General features: G+C 44.1%; 1 protein-coding gene across 2 annotated transcripts; it reads left to right on the top strand.

Annotated features, from left to right (window-relative positions):
• Positions 1–465: 465 nt before the first annotated feature.
• Positions 466–16,889, top strand: GRAP2 (GRB2 related adaptor protein 2). 2 transcript variants are annotated; one of them, XM_064460223.1, is made up of 7 exons: positions 466–547; positions 3,668–3,759; positions 6,138–6,257; positions 8,605–8,773; positions 11,052–11,183; positions 13,330–13,449; positions 15,673–16,889. In XM_064460223.1, the coding sequence occupies exons 1-7, from the start codon at positions 470–472 to the stop codon at positions 15,850–15,852; spliced, it is 891 nt and encodes a 296-aa protein (XP_064316293.1). In that variant the 5' UTR covers positions 466–469; the 3' UTR covers positions 15,853–16,889. The 2 variants fall into 2 exon arrangements, with proteins under 2 accessions (XP_064316293.1, XP_064316385.1); XM_064460315.1 differs by lacking the exons at positions 11,052–11,183; positions 13,330–13,449.
• Positions 16,890–21,776: the final 4,887 nt, after the last annotated feature.

Raw genomic sequence — 21,776 nt, 5'->3', positions numbered from 1 at the left:
GTCCGCAACTTGCCTCACTCTTGAGAGAAATAGTAAGTCACTGCAGAGGGTAAATGCATTCTCCCATTGCATGACAGAGTCACTTGCTTTATTTGGAACTGTGACAGAGGAGTGGTTGGTCTATACAGAAGGTTCTTCCTTGCTACCAGCTCATTTGGGTGCTGTGTGCAAACTTCTCCATGAGGTTGCTGCAGAGAGAGAGATCTGTTGGAATAAGCATACACAATGGGTTGTTTGAACTACTGACTTGAGCTAATTGAAACTTTTTGGCTGTGCCATCTCTTCTACCTGCTAATGTCTTTCCATATCTAGTAACTAATGTCTACCAATGGTTGGCGTATGCTCATCCATGTACAAATCACAGCATTGCCTATAAGCTTTCTAGAGGCTAGACTCAGCAGTCCCAGTGGCACATAGATGTTGACTAGCATATACTTTTTCCAGCTTTGCTCTACCACCAAGACACAGCATGGAAGCCATCGCCAAGTTTGATTTCAGTGCTTCTGGAGAGGATGAGTTAAGCTTCCAGGCTGGGGATATGCTGAAGGTAAGTGCAGCCCGGGCTTGACTAAACAGCATTTCTGAGAGTGCTGCCAGATCTTTCTATGCTCCCATTTGCTTTGACAAAACAGATGAAGACAGATGTCTATGAACTGGGATACAAATGCAGGATACTCGTCTCCCATAAGGCTTGTTATATAGGTCAACCAATAATTCCCAGGTCACTTGAGCCTGTGTCCATTTCTGTGGGAACTTGGATGTAGTTCCCCACAGTCCTCCTGTAGTCACTAGGGAAGGATAGGTACCTTTGCTGGGGCAGAGATCTAGTTCTTTGGTGGACAGATTTTGAGGGTCCTGACTGTTTCCATTGACTATGTAGATAGAATAGGGTGGCTACATTTAGGATGACTATGTCTAAAGGCAGGCAGGATGAGCGTGGTCCAGAGAGATTGCTGTCTTCCTTATTTCCAGGTCTTAAACTGCTTAAAAGATAGTTATAATGCATTATAGAATTCATATCTAACTTTTCACTGTAAATAATTACTGTTAGTTGCCACAGGGGTTTTAGGCAGTTGCAAATAGAAAAGTCCATGACACAGTCTGTTACACACATAATGGAAGAGTGTAAGTGGTCCTGTGCTAATAATATTATGTACACCCTTGCAGGAATTTAGCAGTGAGGGAACAGCAGAAGTAGAGCTGATCATATACAATACAGAGCGTATGAGAGTCTCTTTAAAGTTGATGTACATGTGTTATGGTAGAATAGTTCTTGTTAACCCTACCAAAGTCCCACAGACAAAGTCACATGCTGCTCCACCCTAATTATTTATCCACTTCTCAGTCCCCAGTGGAGCTGTTCTCTTTCACCTGAAAACACCTGAGTATGACTCCTTTCTAAGGCCTTAACTCCTCCACTGTCCAAAGGGATGAGGTACAACAAGAGGATCTAAACCATTGTTTGGCCAGGGAGCCTTTCCTACCTCCCTGTACAGTCGCAGCTGTTCCAGTTAACAACCAGATTTTGAGTCTCATCCTTGCCTCTTCCATCACCACCATTTTTATTTTACTGGCCTTTAACTCTGGAAGCTTAGACAAAGCTGGTGGCTCCCAGAACTCATTAAGACCAAATGCCAGGTTTTTTTCAAGAGAGCTATGAAAAGGTTCTGGAGAAATCACTGCCTCTTTTCAGTGTAGATGAACACTCTTGTTCCTAATTCTTCCTTAGGTCAAGAGCAGTCCCCATGCCCATACCATCCTGTGATCTTTACCTGATACCTTCTTCCTTGGAGGACTGTGGTTTCATCAAGTCCCTGCCTGAGGTGATGGTGTTGGCCAGATCACTTTTCCTTCTCTTCCTCAGTTTCCCTTTCTGTAAAATCAGTATAAACTAGAGATTCCTTTCAAAGTACGTTGGAAGTTACTGCTGAAAGTGTCAAATAACACTACACATTATTATTAGTTGTCACAGAGACTTCACTACCAGAAAAGTCAGACTGCCTCTTGCTTTAACATCCTTAAGGTAAACAAAATAACATCTTAGCCGCTCAAGCCATAGTAACAGTAAATTAGCCTAAGTAACATCTCTCTTCTGGCATACACACACATACATTCATACCAGTCATGAGCCCCCTCCTGCTGCCAGCACAACCTGCTGCCTGTCTTTTCTGATTTATAAAGGAGATAAGATGAACAGTATTGATGTAGAGATTAGAAAACAGGAAACATGAGGCCCTCAACTAGCAGTGACAGGAGGAAATCCACCCTCTCACACCCCCCCACATCCTTCTGTGAGAGGATGACACACTGAGAGAAACCTGCCAGCCCTGCATCAAGAACCAGCAGGTGGGTTTTTCTGGAAACCTTCCTGCCAACAGAGCAGGGCCAGGGTGTGAGCAGGGAGTAGCTATCATCTCCTTTGGCCACAGCAGCAAAAAAAAAGAGCCTTAATCTGGCACCCAGGGATGAGGGAAGCAGTGACTATTCAAGCAGGGAACTCCACATCTTTCTATTCCCCAACCTTTCTGTATCCAAATGCATAGAAAAGGCCTGCGTGGCAGGCAAGGCAATGGAGAATTGGCCCCAGAGACAGTAACATCCTGTTGCCAACACCAAGTAGTTAGAATGTGCATTAGGCTCCCAAAAACATGAGATTGGCTTACAAAACAAGTATTATTATTAACAATAGATTTTCAATTAAGTCTTTTCCACTTGCTTTCTCTTTTAAAACTGCCATGGCTCATGCTTTCAGGCTCCTCTCCAAAACCAGAGAGAATAGAAATATGTTCCATTTCATAAAGTGGAATTCTGTCCCAGGAGCTGGAATGTCAAACAAAACACCAAAGACCACAACATTTGCAGTGAAATCACAATGTGAGTGTATCCCTGTCCTCTCTCCTCCAGCTTAAGGCTATATCAGGGGCCGTCATCCAAAAAGCAGTGAATTTGGGCAGTCCTTGGTCAGCAGTGCAGTCCCTAAGGACAGTCAACATTAATGTGAGCACACTTGAAGCTGCTCCAGTATGTGCTGTGGACTGTCTTCCTGCTATAAATCTCTTAAGTGTAATAGTGGCTTTAAAATACTTTTTGCCTCTTTCTTTTATCTACCTTGGCAAAGCTCAGGGCAGCTAAAGACAACCCACTAAATAATCTCTTGCAGAATGACATGTGAGACCACATGGTAATATCTGTACAGTCATAACACTCACACACCCAGAAATATAGCTGTATGTTCCTCCATACTCGTACCTGTCAGAGGAGTTTTCACTGATTTTTGTTTCCTCCCTTGTGAAACTGAGATGCACCAGTACCAACTATTAAAAGCAGCAGAGAACTCCTTAAACCCCTATTAAGTCCTTCAGGACTGAATGTCTCCATTTCACAGACATCAGAGACAGGCAGATGGCATCCCCAGCCACCTGGAGAGGCATTCAGGTGAAGGGGTGAAGTTAATGAGCGATCCATCTAATTCTACTCGGCCTTCTTTATTGCTTTGTTTGCTCTGAAGTGGTCATCAACCACTAACCTTGTTTCACTGTGGGTGGGAAGTAGAGCATTTGCGGAGTTCTCTGATATTCTTACAAGGAAGTCTAGGTTTCTGCCAGAATCTTGGTTACTTTTACCTTTCTCAGGAGACACGATTATTCCATCCATCTCTCCATTGCAGATTTTGAGCTCCCAGGAAGAGTGGTACAAGGCTGAGCTCAGAAGTCAAGAGGGCTACGTTCCTAAGAACTTCATTGATTTTCACGTTCCCCCGTAAGTGTCACAGAAACTGTGCGCGCCACCATTGCACATTTCCACAGACTGCTGGCAAGAACGTGTGTGTGTGTGTGTGTGTGTGTGTGTGTGCATGTACAAAGTAAGACATGACAGAGGAAGCACTGGTTTTCACATACTAAAATTTAAAGCTGGCAAGGATTGCCATAATGCTATATGCAGTTCTGCCAGCACACCTTATTTCTACCCTGAAGCATCCTTAGTTCTTTCAGAGCTGAATGGTTCTCAGTGCTCTCTATCACTCCCAAGTGATTCCTTTGTTACTGTTTCTCAGAGGGTTGTCACTGGGATGTGGCAGGAACTGCATTTAGATCTCCTCGGACAGAAGGAGAATAGTCATGATGAAGTCTTGGCAACAGAGACAGAGGCTGAGCGCAAAAGGAAGAGCAAGAGATCTCTCTGGCAGTTAATTATAAAAATGTAAATCCCCCCCTCCCCCTGACTCTTAACTACATAAACTCCGTTTTCCCCACGCTGCCATCTGCGTTCCCTCCCCCCACAAAGTGTGTGTGAGTTTCTCTCGATACACTAGAGGTCAGTGCAAGGCTACATGAAATGTGACAGCTGGTGTTACTCATGGATTGACAGAGATGATAGACCAGACATGCCATCCTGCTCCCACACACACGCAGACACACACACACACACGCCCCTTCTCCACGCTTCGTGACTGCACACCCAAACATAGATCTGTCAGAGGACAGGCATACCTTCATTTCTCTCTTCCCACTGAGTAGATGGCACTGCACTTTCAGGAAGGACTGACAGATGTTTGAATGCATGTTACATGTGCTGTCCAGCCCTGTGCCATAAATATGACAATGCATGGCATTTTTACAACCTTTTTCTTTCAGTTGGCAGAAAGGCAGAAGCACTCCGTGAATCCCCTCTAATTCTCCTCTTTTGAAAAAAAGCAGCAGCAGCATTTCAGGAGACAAAGGCAGAGCGTGCACCAAGCCCAGTACAGCTAGATGCAACACACTGGTGCTCTGAGCAGACAAACTAGGAGTGTAGACAGATTTTGTGGGTACAAAGAAGTGCCACTGTACCCTTTGGAGATGGCACTTACTGGCCTTTTTGGACATAAGCCAGCCTGCTTGGCTTGAGGTGAAGGACATTATTAGTTTGCTGTGCAACTATGGGCCTGTGCTTTTGGGCCTCAGGGGGACAAGATCTCCCAGTCAGTTGTTCTTGTTCACTCCTTCACAGGACTGTGGCATCACATCAAAAAGCAGTTTCTTTTTTTGACACACATTTTTCTCATGATGCTTTCTCTGTGCAAGAGCTGTGAAGAAATATTTCCACTTTGATGCTTCTCTAAGAGTAGCAGGTCTGCACTTTGAAGCAGTTCAGGCCAGATGCTAGAACCAGATGTAGGGAAGAAAGCTGTCTCCCATTTTTGATGGGCTGCTTTTTCCCAACTTTTTCTTGTCAGGTAATCATTGAGACTGGTTAGCAATGCTGACTGAAGTCTGATTTCCCTTTGCTAATGACACATAGGTAAACTGTGATGATAGTAAGGACAAGTATAACGAAACTCAAAAGTGGAAATGACAGAGCTTATGAAACCATCAGTCCTTAATTTTAATGCAATACAGGCAATTAAGCATTATGTAAAAGCAGAAGACTGCAGATTGTATATGTTATTAGCTGTGGAGTGGACATATATGAGTGTACATGATGACTTTTTTTCTCTACTGAAAGATTCCTATTGACACTGTATTATTTTACTGCTTAGGATGACTTTCTCATTATTAGTCCAGTGCCTTACACTATTGTTTGTTATGCCCATCTAAATTTACATCAGTGTGCTTATGTATTCTCTGTCTCTGCAGTTTTTTGGTATTATAACTCTTGCAGGAACCTGTTTATTAGTACTAAAACTTTCATGGCTTTCTTCTGCTAAAACTTTATGTATGTCTCTTGCAATATATCCATCACAGTCCAGTAATTTTCTATCAGTTTACAAAAAGCAATTTGATGTATGTCAGAGAATTGTGTGTATATATGCATACATGCATACTTGTAATTAAAAATTTCTTTGACTAACATCTTACTGTACTGTGCCTGTAATTACAGTTTCAGCTGAGTGTTGCTTCTTAGCAGGCCAAAGCTTACATTGTTCTCTTTGCATCTACGTGTTTTTACTGCTCAAAGAAAATGGTCTGCATCCAACAAAACCCTATACCTTAGCATGTACATGGCCACTGGGAGTAGTCATGTGGGCTCCTCTGATCCTTTTGTTTTGTCTTTCCTCCACCCTGCTTATTCATGTTCTCCCTACCCTCAACTTTTTTGTTCCTTACCTTAATTTACCTTCCTTATTCATGTCTCCATGATTTTTTCCCACTTGACAGCTGGTTTGATGAGAGGATATCCCGCCACGAAGCAGAGAACATCCTTATGAGCAAAGGAGTTGGCTCCTTCATTGTCCGAGCCAGTCAGAATTCTCATGGTGAATTCTCCATCTCTGTCAGGTATCTGCTTCTTCACAGCATTTTTCTGCTTCTTTCCTGTTTAATGGTGTCCCTAGCCTTCTCTTGACAGGATTCCTAATGTGATGTGGCCTCTTGGGAAGTTTGCATGCTGGCAGTCACTGGCAGTGCTGCTGTGTTGTGAATGAGAACAAATGTTTCTGCCTTTTTTCAAGTGACACTGTGAACACCCCATTCCAAAGCTGCATCCCCTGGTAACCTGCTTCTCTGAAAGAGCTGCAGCAAAGCAGAGTGTTACATGGGACATCTCCCACAGTGCAAAACATGTGCCTGTCATTTGTTATCATTCCCTGACAGCTCAGGTTACTGAATCGAAGAATCCCACCACTACCCATTAAGAGATGACTATTACACTGTTAACTTATTTCCCCCAGGTCACTGAACAGCCATTGGATAGGAATTGCTTTTAGTTGCTTGCAGCCCAGTTGCATTTCAGCAACTTATTGTAGCCCAGCCCTTCTCAGAGTGTTTGCTTCAAAGCAGAGCTCTTAAATGATGCTTGGTTTCCCAATTTTCAGTCAAAAAAATTGATAATCTGCTTTAAATTAGAGTAGTCGTTACCAATGTCTTTTCCAAGCAGTGTGCACTTTCTGATTCAGGGAGGTCAAAAAGTGTCTGGAAGGAATGCAGGAAAACATTCTGGTTACACCTACACCAATAAACACCAATACACTAAGTACAGTCAGCCTCTTTCTCTGGCCCTGAGGTCAAGCAATGTGGCAGAGCTTAAATCCATATGGCTAAATGTTCTTCAGGCCACAGAACAGAACAGCTGTATTCAAGCAGCTCACTGTGAACAGTTCCTGGTCCACTCTGTCCCCCTAACCATGGCTCAGCACTAAGGGAGGACTTTTTGGTTTAGACCAAAACCATGCTAAAACTTTACCACCTTGTGTGACTGTAGCACTCCAGGATAGCACTCTGTCCCTGCCTGGTCCCCTTTTAGTTTATTTGTGCAGATGTAGCCTCTGAGAGGACTGTTTTAAGTTCCTAGAGCTGCACAGAGCAAGGTGGGTACCAAAACCAGATCACATCTGGTGCAAAGAGGAATTGTCCAAATCAGACAAGAGGTAAGAGAAGGGGAGTTGCAGGGGGAAGCAGGGGCAGAAGGTTGAGGCTGTTAATTTGGCTTGTAAGAGTGACTAATAATTCCTTCCTTTTTTTTTTTTTTTTTCTTTTGGGTAGGGAGAATGACCAGTAGAAATGATATTACACTAGATATTATACAGTTATAAAACTCAGTGTAGGGCTTCATGTGACTATGTCTGCATGTAGTGGTGACGCCCACGGTCTGAAAAGGTATAATATATCTCTTATAGTCAACGTAGACTGGATGTTAACAGGACCCTAGGGAGGCTAGTGGGTAGGCTACAACTGCACCTCTGTCTCCCCTACAAAGTATGAAATAAAGCTATTAGCTATTTGTGGCCCTGAAAGCTCCTCTGGCCATTATTTCAAATGAGAGGCTTTAAAACCCTGTCCTTCATTCTGATAGTGCTTTGTGACTGGGCAGCCCTTGCATGTGCCATGTTTGTAAGTCAATGAGGCTTTTGAAGTACAGAGCCACATCGAGGTCCAGTACACGCAAGGACTGCCATTGCTCTACTTTCTACGTCTAGATTTGACCAAGCAAGAAGCTTTGGTACCCTTCTGGAAAAGACTTTTTAAAAAAGATAAAAGTGCAATCTGGTTGATGATCTCTGTTGTGGTTCAGCCTCAGTCGGCAACTAAACACCACACAGCCACTCGCTCACTCCCCCTCCCCTGTGGGACGGGGAGAGAATCGGAAGAGCAAAAGCAAAAAAAAACTTGTGGGTTAAGAACAGTTTAATAATTAAAATAAAATAACAATGATAATAATAATAATTATTATTATTATAGTAATAACAATAATGATAATATAATAAAAAGGAAAAGGGAAAAGGGGAAAAACAAGAAAACACAAATGATACAACCGCTCACCACCTGCTGACCGACACTGCCAGTCCCTGAGCCGCAATTGCTGCTTCCCTCCCCCAGCCAGCTCCTCCCAGTTAACATACTGGGCATGACATTACATGGTATGGAATATCCCTTTGGCCAGTTTTAATCCACTCTCTTAGCTGTGCCCCCTCCCCTCCCACCTTCTTGTGCACCTGGCAGAGCATGGGAAGCTCAAAAAGTCCTTGACTAGTAGAAGCGCTACCCAGCAACAACCAAAACATCAGTGTGTGATCAACATTGTTTTCATACTAAGTCCAAAGCACAGCACTACACCAGCTGCAGTGAAGAAAATTAACTCTATCTCAGCTAAGACCATGACACCTCTTACTTTTCCAACTGAATCCAGGCATGAAGATGATGTGCAACACTTCAAAGTGATGAGGGATTCCAAGGGTAACTATTACCTGTGGACAGAGAAGTTCCACTCACTAAACAAGCTGGTGGACTACTACAAGACAACTTCCATCTCCAGGCAGAAGCAGATCTTCCTGAGGGACAACAGCCGAGAAGAGAAGGTAAACACAAACTATCCTTACGAGTTTCTCAGTAAGAAACCTTTCTGTGAAAGGAATTCAGCTCATGAGAATGTCTTGGGAGGATGGGGAGAGAGTCTGTCCTTGGAAACACAATAACATCACTACACTGGTGGGCCCTGCAATATAGATTTTTCGTGGATTCAGTGGTATGTACAGTTACATAACTGAGCAGAATTTTCTGATTCTGTTTTGGATAGCAATAGGCAGTGCTGCAAATCTGCACAGAGGTGCTTTGCTAAAGCTGTGCTAAGGTCCCAGAGCTGGCATTCTAAGATGCCTTACACATCCATGGGAAGCAGGACTTACCTTATTGAAATGCCTGGGTTTCATAAGGGCAGGTACACAGCTGACTGGGTAGGTTGTGTCTGAGAAGAATTTGAGTCTGGTTTCCTTGTGTCCTTGAATGCACCCAGAGTGCAGCTGTTATTACAGTTGAAAGTTTATCTGCTCTGAAGAATCATCCATTTTCTGTTACTGAGTGAACACAGTAAGGAGAGTGGAGGAACCAAGTGCGGAACCTGGAGCAGTGTCTAGTAGGAACTGACAAATACCGCTGAGAAGAACATAGCAGATATGGGAACAAGCTGTGCATTCAGGGAAGATGCAGGAGATGTTTGAGAAGGCAGGGAGATCCCAGTCCAATGAATGCCTTGTTGTGTTTGAGGAAAACAAGCAAATGACATGGTAGAGACTGATATGCATTGCACACACAGTACTGGGAGTGAACATGCCTGGTCACTGCAGTAACCAAAGTCCTGCTTTGCTGGGAAATGGATTCTGATATTAAATTACCAGGATATGCAGGCAGAGGCAAGGCAGAATGTATGTGACTTCCTCCCTGCAGCAGTAAAGCTTTATAGGCTGCACGTGGGCCATTCTTGTTGGCTCCAAAAGAGAGATTATATATTTTTCAGTCTGAAGAAGGGGCTTGTGTTGTCTACTTTTAGACCACTTAGGCAGAGCTTTAAAAATGCATTAGTAAGGTATAAAACAGAGGCTATGGGACCTACGAGATGGATCACAGCAAAGAATTGTCTGGGGAAGGAGAAAGGAAGACTGTATGCATGTATATCAGTAAAACAACCTGTTTGGGCTGACTGTGAGCAGGAAGGGAAAGAGAACAGCCTTTTCTCCAAGATGCAGACAGGCAAATGAAAGAACAGGAGTCAAGTTTGCTTTGGCAAACACTCTGTACATTTGTTATGGTGATGGGCTCAGCAGGGTATGTTTAGCACTCATCACAGTGGGGTTTCTGTTCACAATTCAAATTTCTAGATGCTACAGCCATATGATAAAATGACAGTAATACACAGATTTCAGTGCAGAGACAAATGAACTCTAAGGGCAGTATTTTAAAAAAGAGCTTGGCTCCTGTACTGCAACTGGCCACATCAGTGGCCACATTTTCAGCCCAGCACCTCCCATTACTACCCACTCTTCAGGCGGGGAATGTCTATGACAAAGATCTAAAATACAGGATTTCTGATTTGTCCTTTGTCATGGTTTAGCCCCAGTCAGCAACTAAGCACCACACAGCTGCTCACTCACTGCCCCCGCCCCAGTGGGATGGGGGAGAGAATCGGAAGAGGAAAAGCAAGAAAACTCATGGGTTGAGATAAGAACAGTTCAATAATTAAAATCAAATAGTAATAGTAATAATGGTAATGATGATGTTAATAATAATAATGATAATATAATGAAAAGGAAAATCATGAGAGAGAGAAATGAAACCCAGGGAAAAAAAAAACAAGTGATGCAACCACTCACCACCTGCCAACTGACGCCACCAGTCCCCGAGCCATGATCGTTCCTTCCCACAGCCAACTCACCCTGCTTAATATACTGGGCATGATGTTCTATGGTATGGAATATCCCTTTGGCCAGTTTGGATCAGCTGTCTTGGCTGTGCCCCCTCCCCTCCCACCTTCTTGTGCACCTGGCAGAGAATGGGAAGCTCAAAAAGTCCTTGACTAGTGTAAGTGCTACTTAGCAACAACTAAAACATCAGTATGTTATCAACATTGTTTTCATACTAAATCCAAAACACAGCATTATACCAGCTACAGTGAAGAAAATTAACTCTATCCTAGCTAAAACCATGACACCTTCTATTTGGAGGGGCAGGAGCTTTTCTTTGGAAGAACCTCCAAGGTACAGGGTAGTCATAGCAATCAATGTGCAATGATTGCTAGGCTTCAGTCAAGGATGTGGTGGGAAGTAAAACCTAATCTCACTTTTGTGATCTTTCTTTCATCAGGAGAGGCGTGGTGGGAGCTTGGAAAGGATGGGCCGGGAAGGATTCCACCTGGGTGGAGCAGCTGGAGATGATCATTCTTCTATAGCCAAGAGATACGTAGAGCATCCTATCCCCATACTGCAGCAGCAACAGGTACTACCAGGAATGAGGGGATGTCAAGCTCAGGCACATTAAACATTGGCCTTAATTTCCTGGTAGTGAGTGAACAGTCACTTTGTCAGAAATCTGCCACCCTGAACCTGCTTTAGGAGTCAGGTCTTTGTATGGGAGTAGCAGCGATGATGGTGTCAGCCTGGAGAGCTCTTTTGATGTGTAATAAATATGTGGGCTTTTATTTAGTTCTGTGATCCATGACTGATTGACAAACCAGCAAAAAATAGAAGTCAGTGTACAGTGGCCCTTTCACTGGGAACCTGGGAGTACTCCTAGGGTGTTTTTGGGGGTTCATCCCAAAAACTGGAAAAGGAGGAATGGTGTCGTGTTCTTGCTTTGCTTAGGAAAAGACATAAAGTATGATCCAGTGAGAGTGCAGAAAAACACTCCCAAATCTTGCACGCATGTATGGGTTTCAGGAACTCATTTCTAGTCTGGAGGACAAATGAAACCTTGCTGCCTGGTTTTTTTTTCTGAGTTATATGCTGCTGACATTCAGCACTACAAAACACAATACAGGGATGAGAAATGACTATGGTAACCCTAGGAGAGTTTGGTTTCCTTCAGAACATTCCTCCTCCTCCTCCCTAATCTCTGCCCTCTCTGCATTCTTTCATCATGTTGCATCCCTGATGTGTGAGGTTTCTTTACTCCTTTGCTTGCGTAGGAATGGAGAGGACAACAGCAGTACTTGGTGGTGTCTTCAGAGTTCTTCCGGATTAATTTGAAGGGAAATAGTTTTCCTGGGGTTGGCTCATGTCTCTGGCTAGAGACAGTGTAGCATCATCCAAGAAGAGGACTTGTTCTGCTGAAGGGAAGAAATCCAAAGCCATGTCCCTTGAGGTATGAAAGCTCCCATATAGCAAGGCCAGGGACAATCATGAAATGGCTACTCCCTCATCAGACAAGCAGTGTTGCCAGTCAGGGGACTGCTGATAGAATAATACAGCTTCTGACAAAGCTGAGGGCCTGCACTCTCTGGAGGACAGTCTATGCATGAGTCACATTTGTTACAGAGTAGAAACACTCATAGGAGTGAAGTATCCATGTAGTAAGTCTTGCAGTTGCAAAGCCAAATTTCTGGCAGGGACAGGTGAGGTGCAAATTGTGCTCCAGTCTCAGGCAGTGTCAGCAAACTTTTAGGCTGACAAAGGTGCAAGTGAGACCAAGGGGGCTTTTGGAATAGTAGGTGCAAGAAAGGAAGCAGCAAGAGGGAGAGGACAAAAGCTGTTTACAAGCAATAGCAAGCACAAGCTGTTGTTCTTTCTCCCCTTTGTTGACACAGCTGATCAGACCCTGTGTCACTGAAGCACTGCTGCAACCTGAGCTAACGTGATAACAGATTCTGTCACACCGTTATTACAAAAAAAAAGCTTAGTACATGCACTAAGGGCCTGGAGGGATGATGACACTCAGCACCTCTCAGCTGTGCAGACAAAAGAGAACTCGCTCCCTAGATGTTGCCTAGTTCCTTTCTCCATCTGTCTGGGCCGATTTGTGCTGATATGACTTCAGATGTGTGGTCATATGGCTTCTTTTCTTTGAACCCAATTTTGTCTCTTTCCTCTTTGGTTAATTGGGCTACTAGATTCTCAGGCTTGCTCCCTGCCTTTTACAGCACGGAGCAGCCCAAGAAAAGTAAAGTAGCGAGTCCTCCAGTTATACAGTCAGCTGCATCAGCATCGCTGCCATTCCATCAGCGTATGGGACAGAGGAAGAGCCAGGAGTGGGCAGAACTGGGACATAATAACTCCAGATTGGCAGAAGTCCTCTTGGCAAACGTGGCTTTTCACCCATGAGTTAGACCAGCCTTAGGTTTTCTCCAAAAGTTCTAGAGGCCAAAAAAGCCCCTCTCTGACCACTTTTCCCAACAGCTGTGGAACACAGCTGAGGACAGTCAACTTTCAACTTCTAAGAAAAATCCAAAATAGAACAGTCTAAGGTGACCTTTTCCATGAGGGGCATTGCTTGCAGGACTGCAGCACAGGAGCTGTACTGGAAGCAGACATGTAAGATGATTTACTTAAGGGTTGGACATTGACTCCCTGACCACCAATGACTCTTAAACCCCTGATTTATACATCTCAGCATATACATGATTTTTCTCTTGTTGTTTTCTTTCTAGGATAGATATGGTGGGAGTCTGGACAGGAAAGATGGGCTGCATGGACTAAGGGATCATGGCCAAGGAAGTGCAGTAGCTATGCAACGGAGACACACAGACCCACTGCACCAGCAGACACCGGTAGGTGATGTACCTAGAAGGCCACATCTGCCCAACACAGTGGGTCCCTTGGCAATGTCCAAGCAGTCTGGGCAGTGTCACCTGCACAGAGGAACAGTGTATTAAGCCTGTTGGGACATGTCTTAGAAGATGTTTCTGAGTCTCAGGACTCCATCCCATCCACTTGAATCTGCTTCTGAGGCACACTGAGGGTAGGACTACAGTGTTACATGAGCATAGTTCTAGGACTCAAGACTCTCAAGGCCAGTCTTAATTAACATGCAGACTTAGTAGAAGAGGGAACTTAGCATGAACTCAACAAAATAGGCATCTGGAACTGTCAATGAGCCCAAGCTCACCCATGGCTTTGGATCAAGCATGGTTCCAGTCCAGCAGAAGACATTTCTGAAAACCTAATGATCTTTCCTAGAAGAGCTTTGTGTCCACTGATGCAAGGAACTATCAAATACCTTTGCCACCACAGCCAGGCCTTCCTAAGCACAGTAGCTAGATGTACAGTACTCTTTCTAAGTCCTATGGACATTTGCCTCATGATACCGTGCCATGCTATAGTGCTCCTTCTGTCTTGCAATGCACTTGTAGCCACACTGTCTCTTACACTACTTTTTGCTTCAGTCCTGAGGAGACCTGTCATCACTCACTTCTACTTCTCTGCACCTGGCACATTCTCTTGGACCTACTATGCCATCAAAATGGGACTCACCAACCTGTCACCCATATCTGTCAGAGCCTCTTAGCAGAGTGGATGCGGGCATGCTCCAGATATGCCTCTGCAGACATCTCCGACTGCTTCCCTACCTAGATCCATACCTGGAAGTTGGCCTTAAATAACCACCTGCTCTGCAAATTCCCACTATGTGAATGCCTGCATAGAGCATGGTGTCTTTCTCTGCCTCAGCCCATCATTCCACTGCCAACTCCAAAGTATTTCTCCATCAGCTCCTAGGATTGTGACCTAAAGCACGCTCCTCTTCCTTAAAAAAATGTAAAGATTAGCCCAGAAGAACCAGAGAAAGAAGTGAAGAGCGGCAGACCTTTCTCAAGTGTGAGAGAAAGAGAACAGGTTGGATTAGGAAATTTGAAACAAACTAGGAAACAAGGATATGTCTTGTTTTGGCAAAAGCCCCAAATCTTTATTATAATCCAGCTCAAAATACACTGGTTTTTATCTCTCAGAGGCTGTGGCAATGAGTAACAACACGCCCTTGCCTGCCACACCCTATCAGTGATCTAGAAGCCACAAATCCAATTATAGGAAGGTCTGTATGTCCAGCCAAATAACTAGGAGCCATGTCTAGGCAGGACTATGAATGGAAGATTTGGCAAAAACTAGTCTGTCTTCAAACAGATCGCTCCATCTGTACCTGCAAAATATACCTCCCAAATTGTTCATGCCCCATGGTGTGGGTGCCAACAATTTATCAGAAAAGAAGCCCATGCTATGTCCTTTAAAATCTGATTTCCAGTCAAAATGGGAGACTGACTGCAAAGTCTCTTATGATTAAGTTCTCCTAAGGAAAAAATCTGACCATAGTGCTCATTAAAGTGCAAACCCAAAATAAACTGATACACCTGAACAGTTCCTACATCCTTTTGATCTCAGGGGACTGACCTTGGTGAGAGTCCAAAGAAGATTTAAGACCCTCGCCTATGCCCCAGAAGTGCCTGAAAGAGCAAGTACCATTTTTCACAATGTTCACTAGACTTGCTTGTGTGCTGGCTCTCTTGATGTCCCCCCCATAGTTGTCTGCTGGCCAAGGACAAATTTCTATATCCATACCAGCACCAGCTCACCTCCCTAGAGCTCTTTGCTTATAGTGTAGAGCCCAGCAGTACTCAAGCAGGAGCCCTTCTCTGTGCTCCCACAACTGGTTTCAAACATGGTGACCACAGCTGATCTTAAAGGGCAGAGGAGACAGCCATGTGAATGCTGTTTCCTAAGGGCCTGCTCTCAGTCTGGCTTTTCACCTTATGGTGCAAATACCCATGAATTCACTGAGGCCGCTGAGAACCCAAGCACCATCCCCTAGGTGTTCCAGTAAATTAGTCCCTCCTTCCTGGCATCTTGGCCACTTCCTGGTTTAATTGCAAGATGGTCTCCTTTTCAGCATTGCTTGTCCTCTTTTAGCAAACATATGTACTGGAGCATAAGCGGGGTGACAGGAAGATGATCTTTAAGAGTTCTGGCTCATTGTTCCCTGCCTGTCTCTATCTATTTTCCAGCGAACGCTATGGGTCCGTGCCTTGTACGACTTTGATGCTATGGAGCACGACGAGCTGGGCTTCCGCAGTGGAGACATCTTAGAGGTCCTGGACAGCTCCAACCCATCATGGTGGAAAGGACGTCTCCGTGGGGAACTGGGTCTCTTCCCTGCCAACTACGTCACGCCAGTGCCCCTGTGAGGGCACAGTATGCCCCAGAGGGCCATAGTGGAGCTGCTTTTCTGACATGACAGGGACAGAGAAGGAGTGCATCTTCCCTTGCCCTCAGGACATACAGTGGTTTTGGTTTTGTCTTAATTTATTGGCAATTGATCTTTTGAAACATTGGTATGAAAGGGAACGCTTTGAAGAGGATATGAATTTTTCCCCCTGGTTTTTTTCACATCTATGAAGGGAAGGGAGAAAAAATCCTGGACTGTTCATTGAGACCTTGCTGGATCCTCCCTGCCCTGTCACTTCTTTGGCTAAGTATTGATAACTTCCTGCAATTAGGTTTGTTCTGTGGAAATGCACCTCTGGCAAGTCAGGCTTCAGTATTCAGGTAGCCCTACCCCTTCCTTTTGGATCTGGTAGCACTCACAGTCTCTTCAGGCTCCATTTCACCTCTCTTTCAGAGGCAGAAGGAACACCCAGGTGAATTAAATGATAATTGGTAATCACATTAATCCTTCAGGTAGGGAAGGAAAGTGAGAGGGTCTTAAGTTGAGATACAAGGCAACCTTGATGTTTCTGAATAGCTTCTAGCTTACCCCCCTAGTACTTTCTGTGGGTGTGGACTGTACGGATATACAACATGAAGGAAAAGAATCTGGTAAGCTTTTGTACAAACAAAACAGTGGTGAAGGTATGGGAGGGTGAGAAGCTACTTTCTTTGCTTCTTCTGATAGTGCTGCTCCTCTTTCTGCACCCCATAACAACAAATAGTCCCATTTTCAAGCTGCTCTCTGAGGTAGCTACACTTCTGTTAGACATCTTGATTAGAGCAGGTCAGGCCCTTCAACTAAATTAATATCCACTGTTTTGGATAACAATGAATATCCCTCACTGGTTCCTTTTGTAAAACTGAATTGGGGAGGGGTTGGAGAGAAGAGGTTTTTCTGGTTTGGTGGCAGAAGTTCTTTCCCTGAGATCATGGGGTGATCAGGATCACTGTGTACACAACTCTGACTTGCTAGTGGAATGCCTCATCCAACAGGTTAAGCTGTTACTTTACAGTATGCAGAGAATAAAGTTGTGGCTGTCAAATAGTCTGTTCTCTGTTCCAGTTTCTTTTGGATGAAATAAGGAAAATGAATAGGTTTTCAAATCATTGCTGAGTGAATGCCCAGATGTGATACAAATATACTGCAAATGCACATTAAAAATGATCCAAACCCTGTGAAGGAGACACTGCTGCATAATCACTGCTCAGGCAAGTTGATATTAAACAAGATGCCTGCCTTTTTCACAACATGCGGAACCTCGGCAGTCACCAAGGAAGTGGTGATTTATCGTTCTTGGGAAAGAAAGAAAAGGCAAGTGAAAAACGCTGAAAAACAAATCAGACCCAGCAAGAAAAATGTTCTTATCTTTTGTTAGTCCCAGTGGGAGAAAAATAATCCAGGAAATAGGTTCTTGGTAAAGTCCAATTCAGTGTAGCTGACCTAAATAAAGCTGCCAACCAGAGAGAGTATCAGCAGAAAGAACCCATTGTCAAATTTTTGAGAGAGCTCCACCAAAAGCAGATTATTAATGGGTGAAGTAAAATGAGAATAATTAACAAGGCATATAAACTCTAAAGAGACTAGAAAACTTTGAAAAACATGTTAAGAGCTTATCTCCCTTGGCTACCAGGGTGGTTCAAGAAATTGAGAGATATCATCTGACTTCCTGGGCTAGACTTGGCCCTGTACTCTTGCAGGAGCTCTGTTCTGGGCCTTTAGCATCTCCTTTGAAGTGAAGCACGTGAGGCTTCTTTTGGAACAAGTTACCTTATTAAGGGGTTGGTGCGAGGGTGTAACCTCAGTGACTCGACTGTTTGAAGAGTGTTTTGTTCAGATTTGCTCTTTTTTAACTTTTTTCACTAAGGTAATATCAAATTTGGATGAGAGAGGGTTAATATTCAGTGAGAGAGAGAGATTGAGGATTAAGACCGGGGAGGATGGAAGCAAAGAAACCAGAGACCAGCAAAGGCAGAGGAGGGACATGAATGATAAATCTTTTCTATTCAGGTCTGGCTGAAACAGAAGAAATGGTATGTTCACCCTTATTCCCACTGTGTCAAATCATCTTTCAATTAATTTTTTTATTAGTTACTTTTAAAATTAGAAGCAATGTCTCCCTTTCGTCAGCACTCTAAAGACCCTCTTGGTAGTGAAGATGTAGTTGTACAAAATTAATTGAAGATAATGCACTTAGCAGTTTGATAGCTCTTCACACATTTGAAACCCCTTTACAGAGATTAACTAATTAAGCAAGTCTAAGCAGTACATCGTAAGTACCCCCCTGTTAACTCATCATTCATTTGAGGAAGAGGTAAGTTTTCACATGATTTTTTTTAATTGATGTTTAAGGAATTAATACTTAAGGTAATTAGCATTAAAGGACTGCATGCTAATTATGGACAACATACCAGAACCACAGTAAAATGACAATTTCCCATTACGACCAGCCACTAATGACACAAAATTACTAGGAGGCAAAGGTATGGCATCTGTGATAACTATACTAGTGCCATGTTCTGCACTGCCTTGTGCAGCTGGCCAAGCTTTGGTCTGCAAGACCCAGTCTCGCCTCTGCTTTTGTCCTTGCCTGCTCCCCAGAGTAGAGGCAGTGCTACTTGCACTTATTGTACATGCCGGCAGCTAGGAGGCGTAGGCATCAGACTGCATTTTTGTACCCTCCCCCAGTAAAAGTTGTTTTCCTTCCAGCAAAGAACAGGACAGAGAACAACCATGGCCTTTCCCAAGTCAATGGAATCTCTGGACACAAAGAGAGGTGTGGGCAAAGGGGGAGTCTTGCTGGGGTAGAAGGTGCTTTCCATGCCCTGTGCCATTTTCTACTGTAGTCAGCCCATGAAATGATACCTCCCATAGACCAGATCACTTAATAAGGAAAAAGAGAGAGAGAGATGCTCCTCTCTTCCACCCATATATCACACCAACCTTCCTGCTCCTTCTTCCAACAGGTTTTAATTGTAACACAATTCTTGCCAATATTGTGGTGTTTCATTTAGACCAGTGCTATGAAAACCTCAGATTTTATGGCCCATGCAAGTGGCATGTGTTAGCAACGTAGGACAGGAGCCTTAAGATGACAGTGTGGTGCACTGAGTTTACCTGACATTTGTCAATGTTTTGTATAGACCTAACCCGCCAGAACACATCCTGAGGGAGCCCACTGTGAAACAGATACAGGAAGGAATCAGGACAAACCCAGAGAAGTATTTTGTTTGGTATTTGTCTTAAGCAAGAAAGACAGTTCATGAGAAAAGAGATTGTAAACAGAGATAAAAGTAGTAGGAAAAGTATGTGGGAAGGCAAACGTTATTATAACAAATGAAACAGAGGAAGATGGACTTGCACATAGAAAAATAAGTTTGATGAGCACAGTTGAGCTGTGCATTCTCCTGTCTGAACGAACTTTTCACCTACATTCTGCTGCAGATTCATATTTTGTTTATAAATGTCTCTGTGATTAATAAGGCTGAGTGAAAAACAGTAAATGGAAATCGCCTTCTGTGCGAAAGCTGTTCAGGTGGTTTTCTGTGCCATAAAATAGAGGTGTCTGTCCTAGTGTTCATGCCTGCTATACTGGCTGCACTCACTGAATGCGCTGCAGAAACAATGGGAACATGGCTGGTGCCCGTCTGACTGCTGGCAGCGTAGGAGCACCAGGGGGATGATCCTCAGCGCTGCCACAACATCAACACCTGGTGAGGCTGCTAGGCCAGCCCCCCTGTACCAGGGATACAAGCTCCTGGATTGTTGTTGTTGTTGTTTTAAATTGAAAGTAGTTCTCAGTTTCAGTGGGCTGTGCAGGAAATCTGGAGCTTTTCACCCACAGGCACCTGATCATCATTTTTTGTATTCAGCAGCACCTCTCATCCTTTCTCCACAATGGGACCCTGATGCTGCAGGCTCTTGGAAGGCCATTTTGCCTTCAGCCCTTGTGAAGAGCGACCAAGGATTGCAGAGGCAGAAGGTCCAGCAGCTGGCACCATGTGGTCAGGAGAAATCAGCCTTGAACAGCAATGCAGTATCAGCTGGGACATTTTGCACTGCAGGAGTAATGCCCCAGCATCTGTAGTCCAGCAGTGAGGTGAGGGGTAAGCTCTACACCGGGTGGGAAGTGGCAGGTCTTTAATTATATCAATGTCACATTATAGGGACAACAAGGATATCTGGTGAGACAGAGATGTGGCCATCTGGGCTAGGGCTCTCTTCAGGCTCTTGCTCCGCTTCTGCAGCTCTCTGCCAAGGAGCCTGGGTTGCACCAGACTAGGTGTGAGAAGTATTTAGTAATGCTGTTCACTCCGATGCTGCCTGTCCCTGCCCAATGCATCCCAAGAAGCCTCCCCACACCTCCCTGCAGATGCAGCCCATCACCTTGCTGTCCTTGGATGCACCAGAAAGCCCATTGCCCAGCTTTTGCCTCTGTGCTACTATAAGAAAGTCCTCTGCAGACATCTCATTTCAAATACTTGTTCAAAGCAATTGGCTTAGCTGCTTTTAAATGAAACTCTACAGAGATCAGTTGAAACCATTAGTGTTCCCTAGATGATCCAGGCTGTAACATTTACTGGTTAAAAAATATGCATTGACTAAAGAGCTTCTGACACCCAGCCACTCCTTCAGGCTGAAAGCTTTGCATTTCAGTGGGGAAGCATGAACTGAGCGTATGATAAAGCCTTTAATAGCACTGAGGAAGAGGGCAGAGCATTGCCAATTTCTCCAGTTTTTAGAGGCAACGTTCATGTGACAGAATTCAGGAGCCTTAATTTGCACCAAATGCAAAGGAAGTTTCTTATATAAGCAGAACTGACAGTAGAAAGCAGCCGAGGACTTATCTGCAAGCTACAGGACAGCAGGGGAATGGACAAGTGAGAAGGAAAAGTTTGCTGACCTTTGTGCAGAGGAAAAATTCAAAGCACATTGTCTGATGTCATTGTGCAAGTGAGAGCCGCTTGGCAGATGTCCAGCCTGCTAACATGAAAATGCAAAATTTCGCAAATGGCAGGCGTGCAGGGATCCTTGTAGACATGCAGAAATAAAATTAGCTCCAGCAACAAAGGAAGGAAGAAGAAACAAATAAATTAAAAGATCTCTAGATATCTTGCAACTTCTCCCCGCTAGTCCAAGCAGGCTCATTTCCACCAGGATTTATGAAAGATATAGTCACGGCAAGTTTTTTTGTCACAAATAAAAGTGAGAGTGACTCTGTGGAGGAAAAAATGCAGTTTAGGACATGTGCACTTAAAGCTGGAAAATAGTGTCCTGATCTCATGACTGAAGTCCAATTTCCTGTTTAAGAGGCACATCTGGGAAACCAGTCAGTCATGTCCAGCCACAGATGAAGAATAAAAGAAAGAAAAAAAGAGGGACCTTCTCTACTGATCTAGAGGTCATTTGCATTGTATCATTTATGTCTGTGCTGTACTGAGTGTGTCTGACTCAGACTATAACTTCCTTGTGGTCCTGGCCAGTCCCTCTCCTTTGTCAAATTCCAAGAATGGTGCTACTGCAGCGCCAACAGATAATAACAAACAGCAGGAACCCATCCGCAGTGTCCCTTCTTGTGGCTGACTGTTTTCTGCCAGGTGCAGCACGCTGAAAGTTTGGTTGCAAAATGCTGAATTAGAAGGAGACTGAATCAGCCTTTCATTTTTTTTCTCTCATCAAAATTTATGAGGAAAAAAATCAGCTGCAAGTTTTCTTCCCCAGCACCAATGGGAAGGGGAACTGCCCTTTGCTCTGCCCCTTCTACAGTCATTTTCTTCAGAGCTGATGCAGATGTACCACCAACTGCTCTTTCTGAACTAGCAGCTTTTTACAGTCACTTGGCAGAGGTGTGAATAAGAGGGACATGTGGCAGCAGAGAATCAGCTCTCTGTAGCTACATATCTA

Source organism: Phalacrocorax carbo, chromosome 1, assembly GCF_963921805.1.
Source record: "Phalacrocorax carbo chromosome 1, bPhaCar2.1, whole genome shotgun sequence".
In the NCBI taxonomy this organism is placed as follows: domain Eukaryota; kingdom Metazoa; phylum Chordata; class Aves; order Suliformes; family Phalacrocoracidae; genus Phalacrocorax; species Phalacrocorax carbo.
This window is presented reverse-complemented; position numbering and strand designations above follow the sequence as displayed.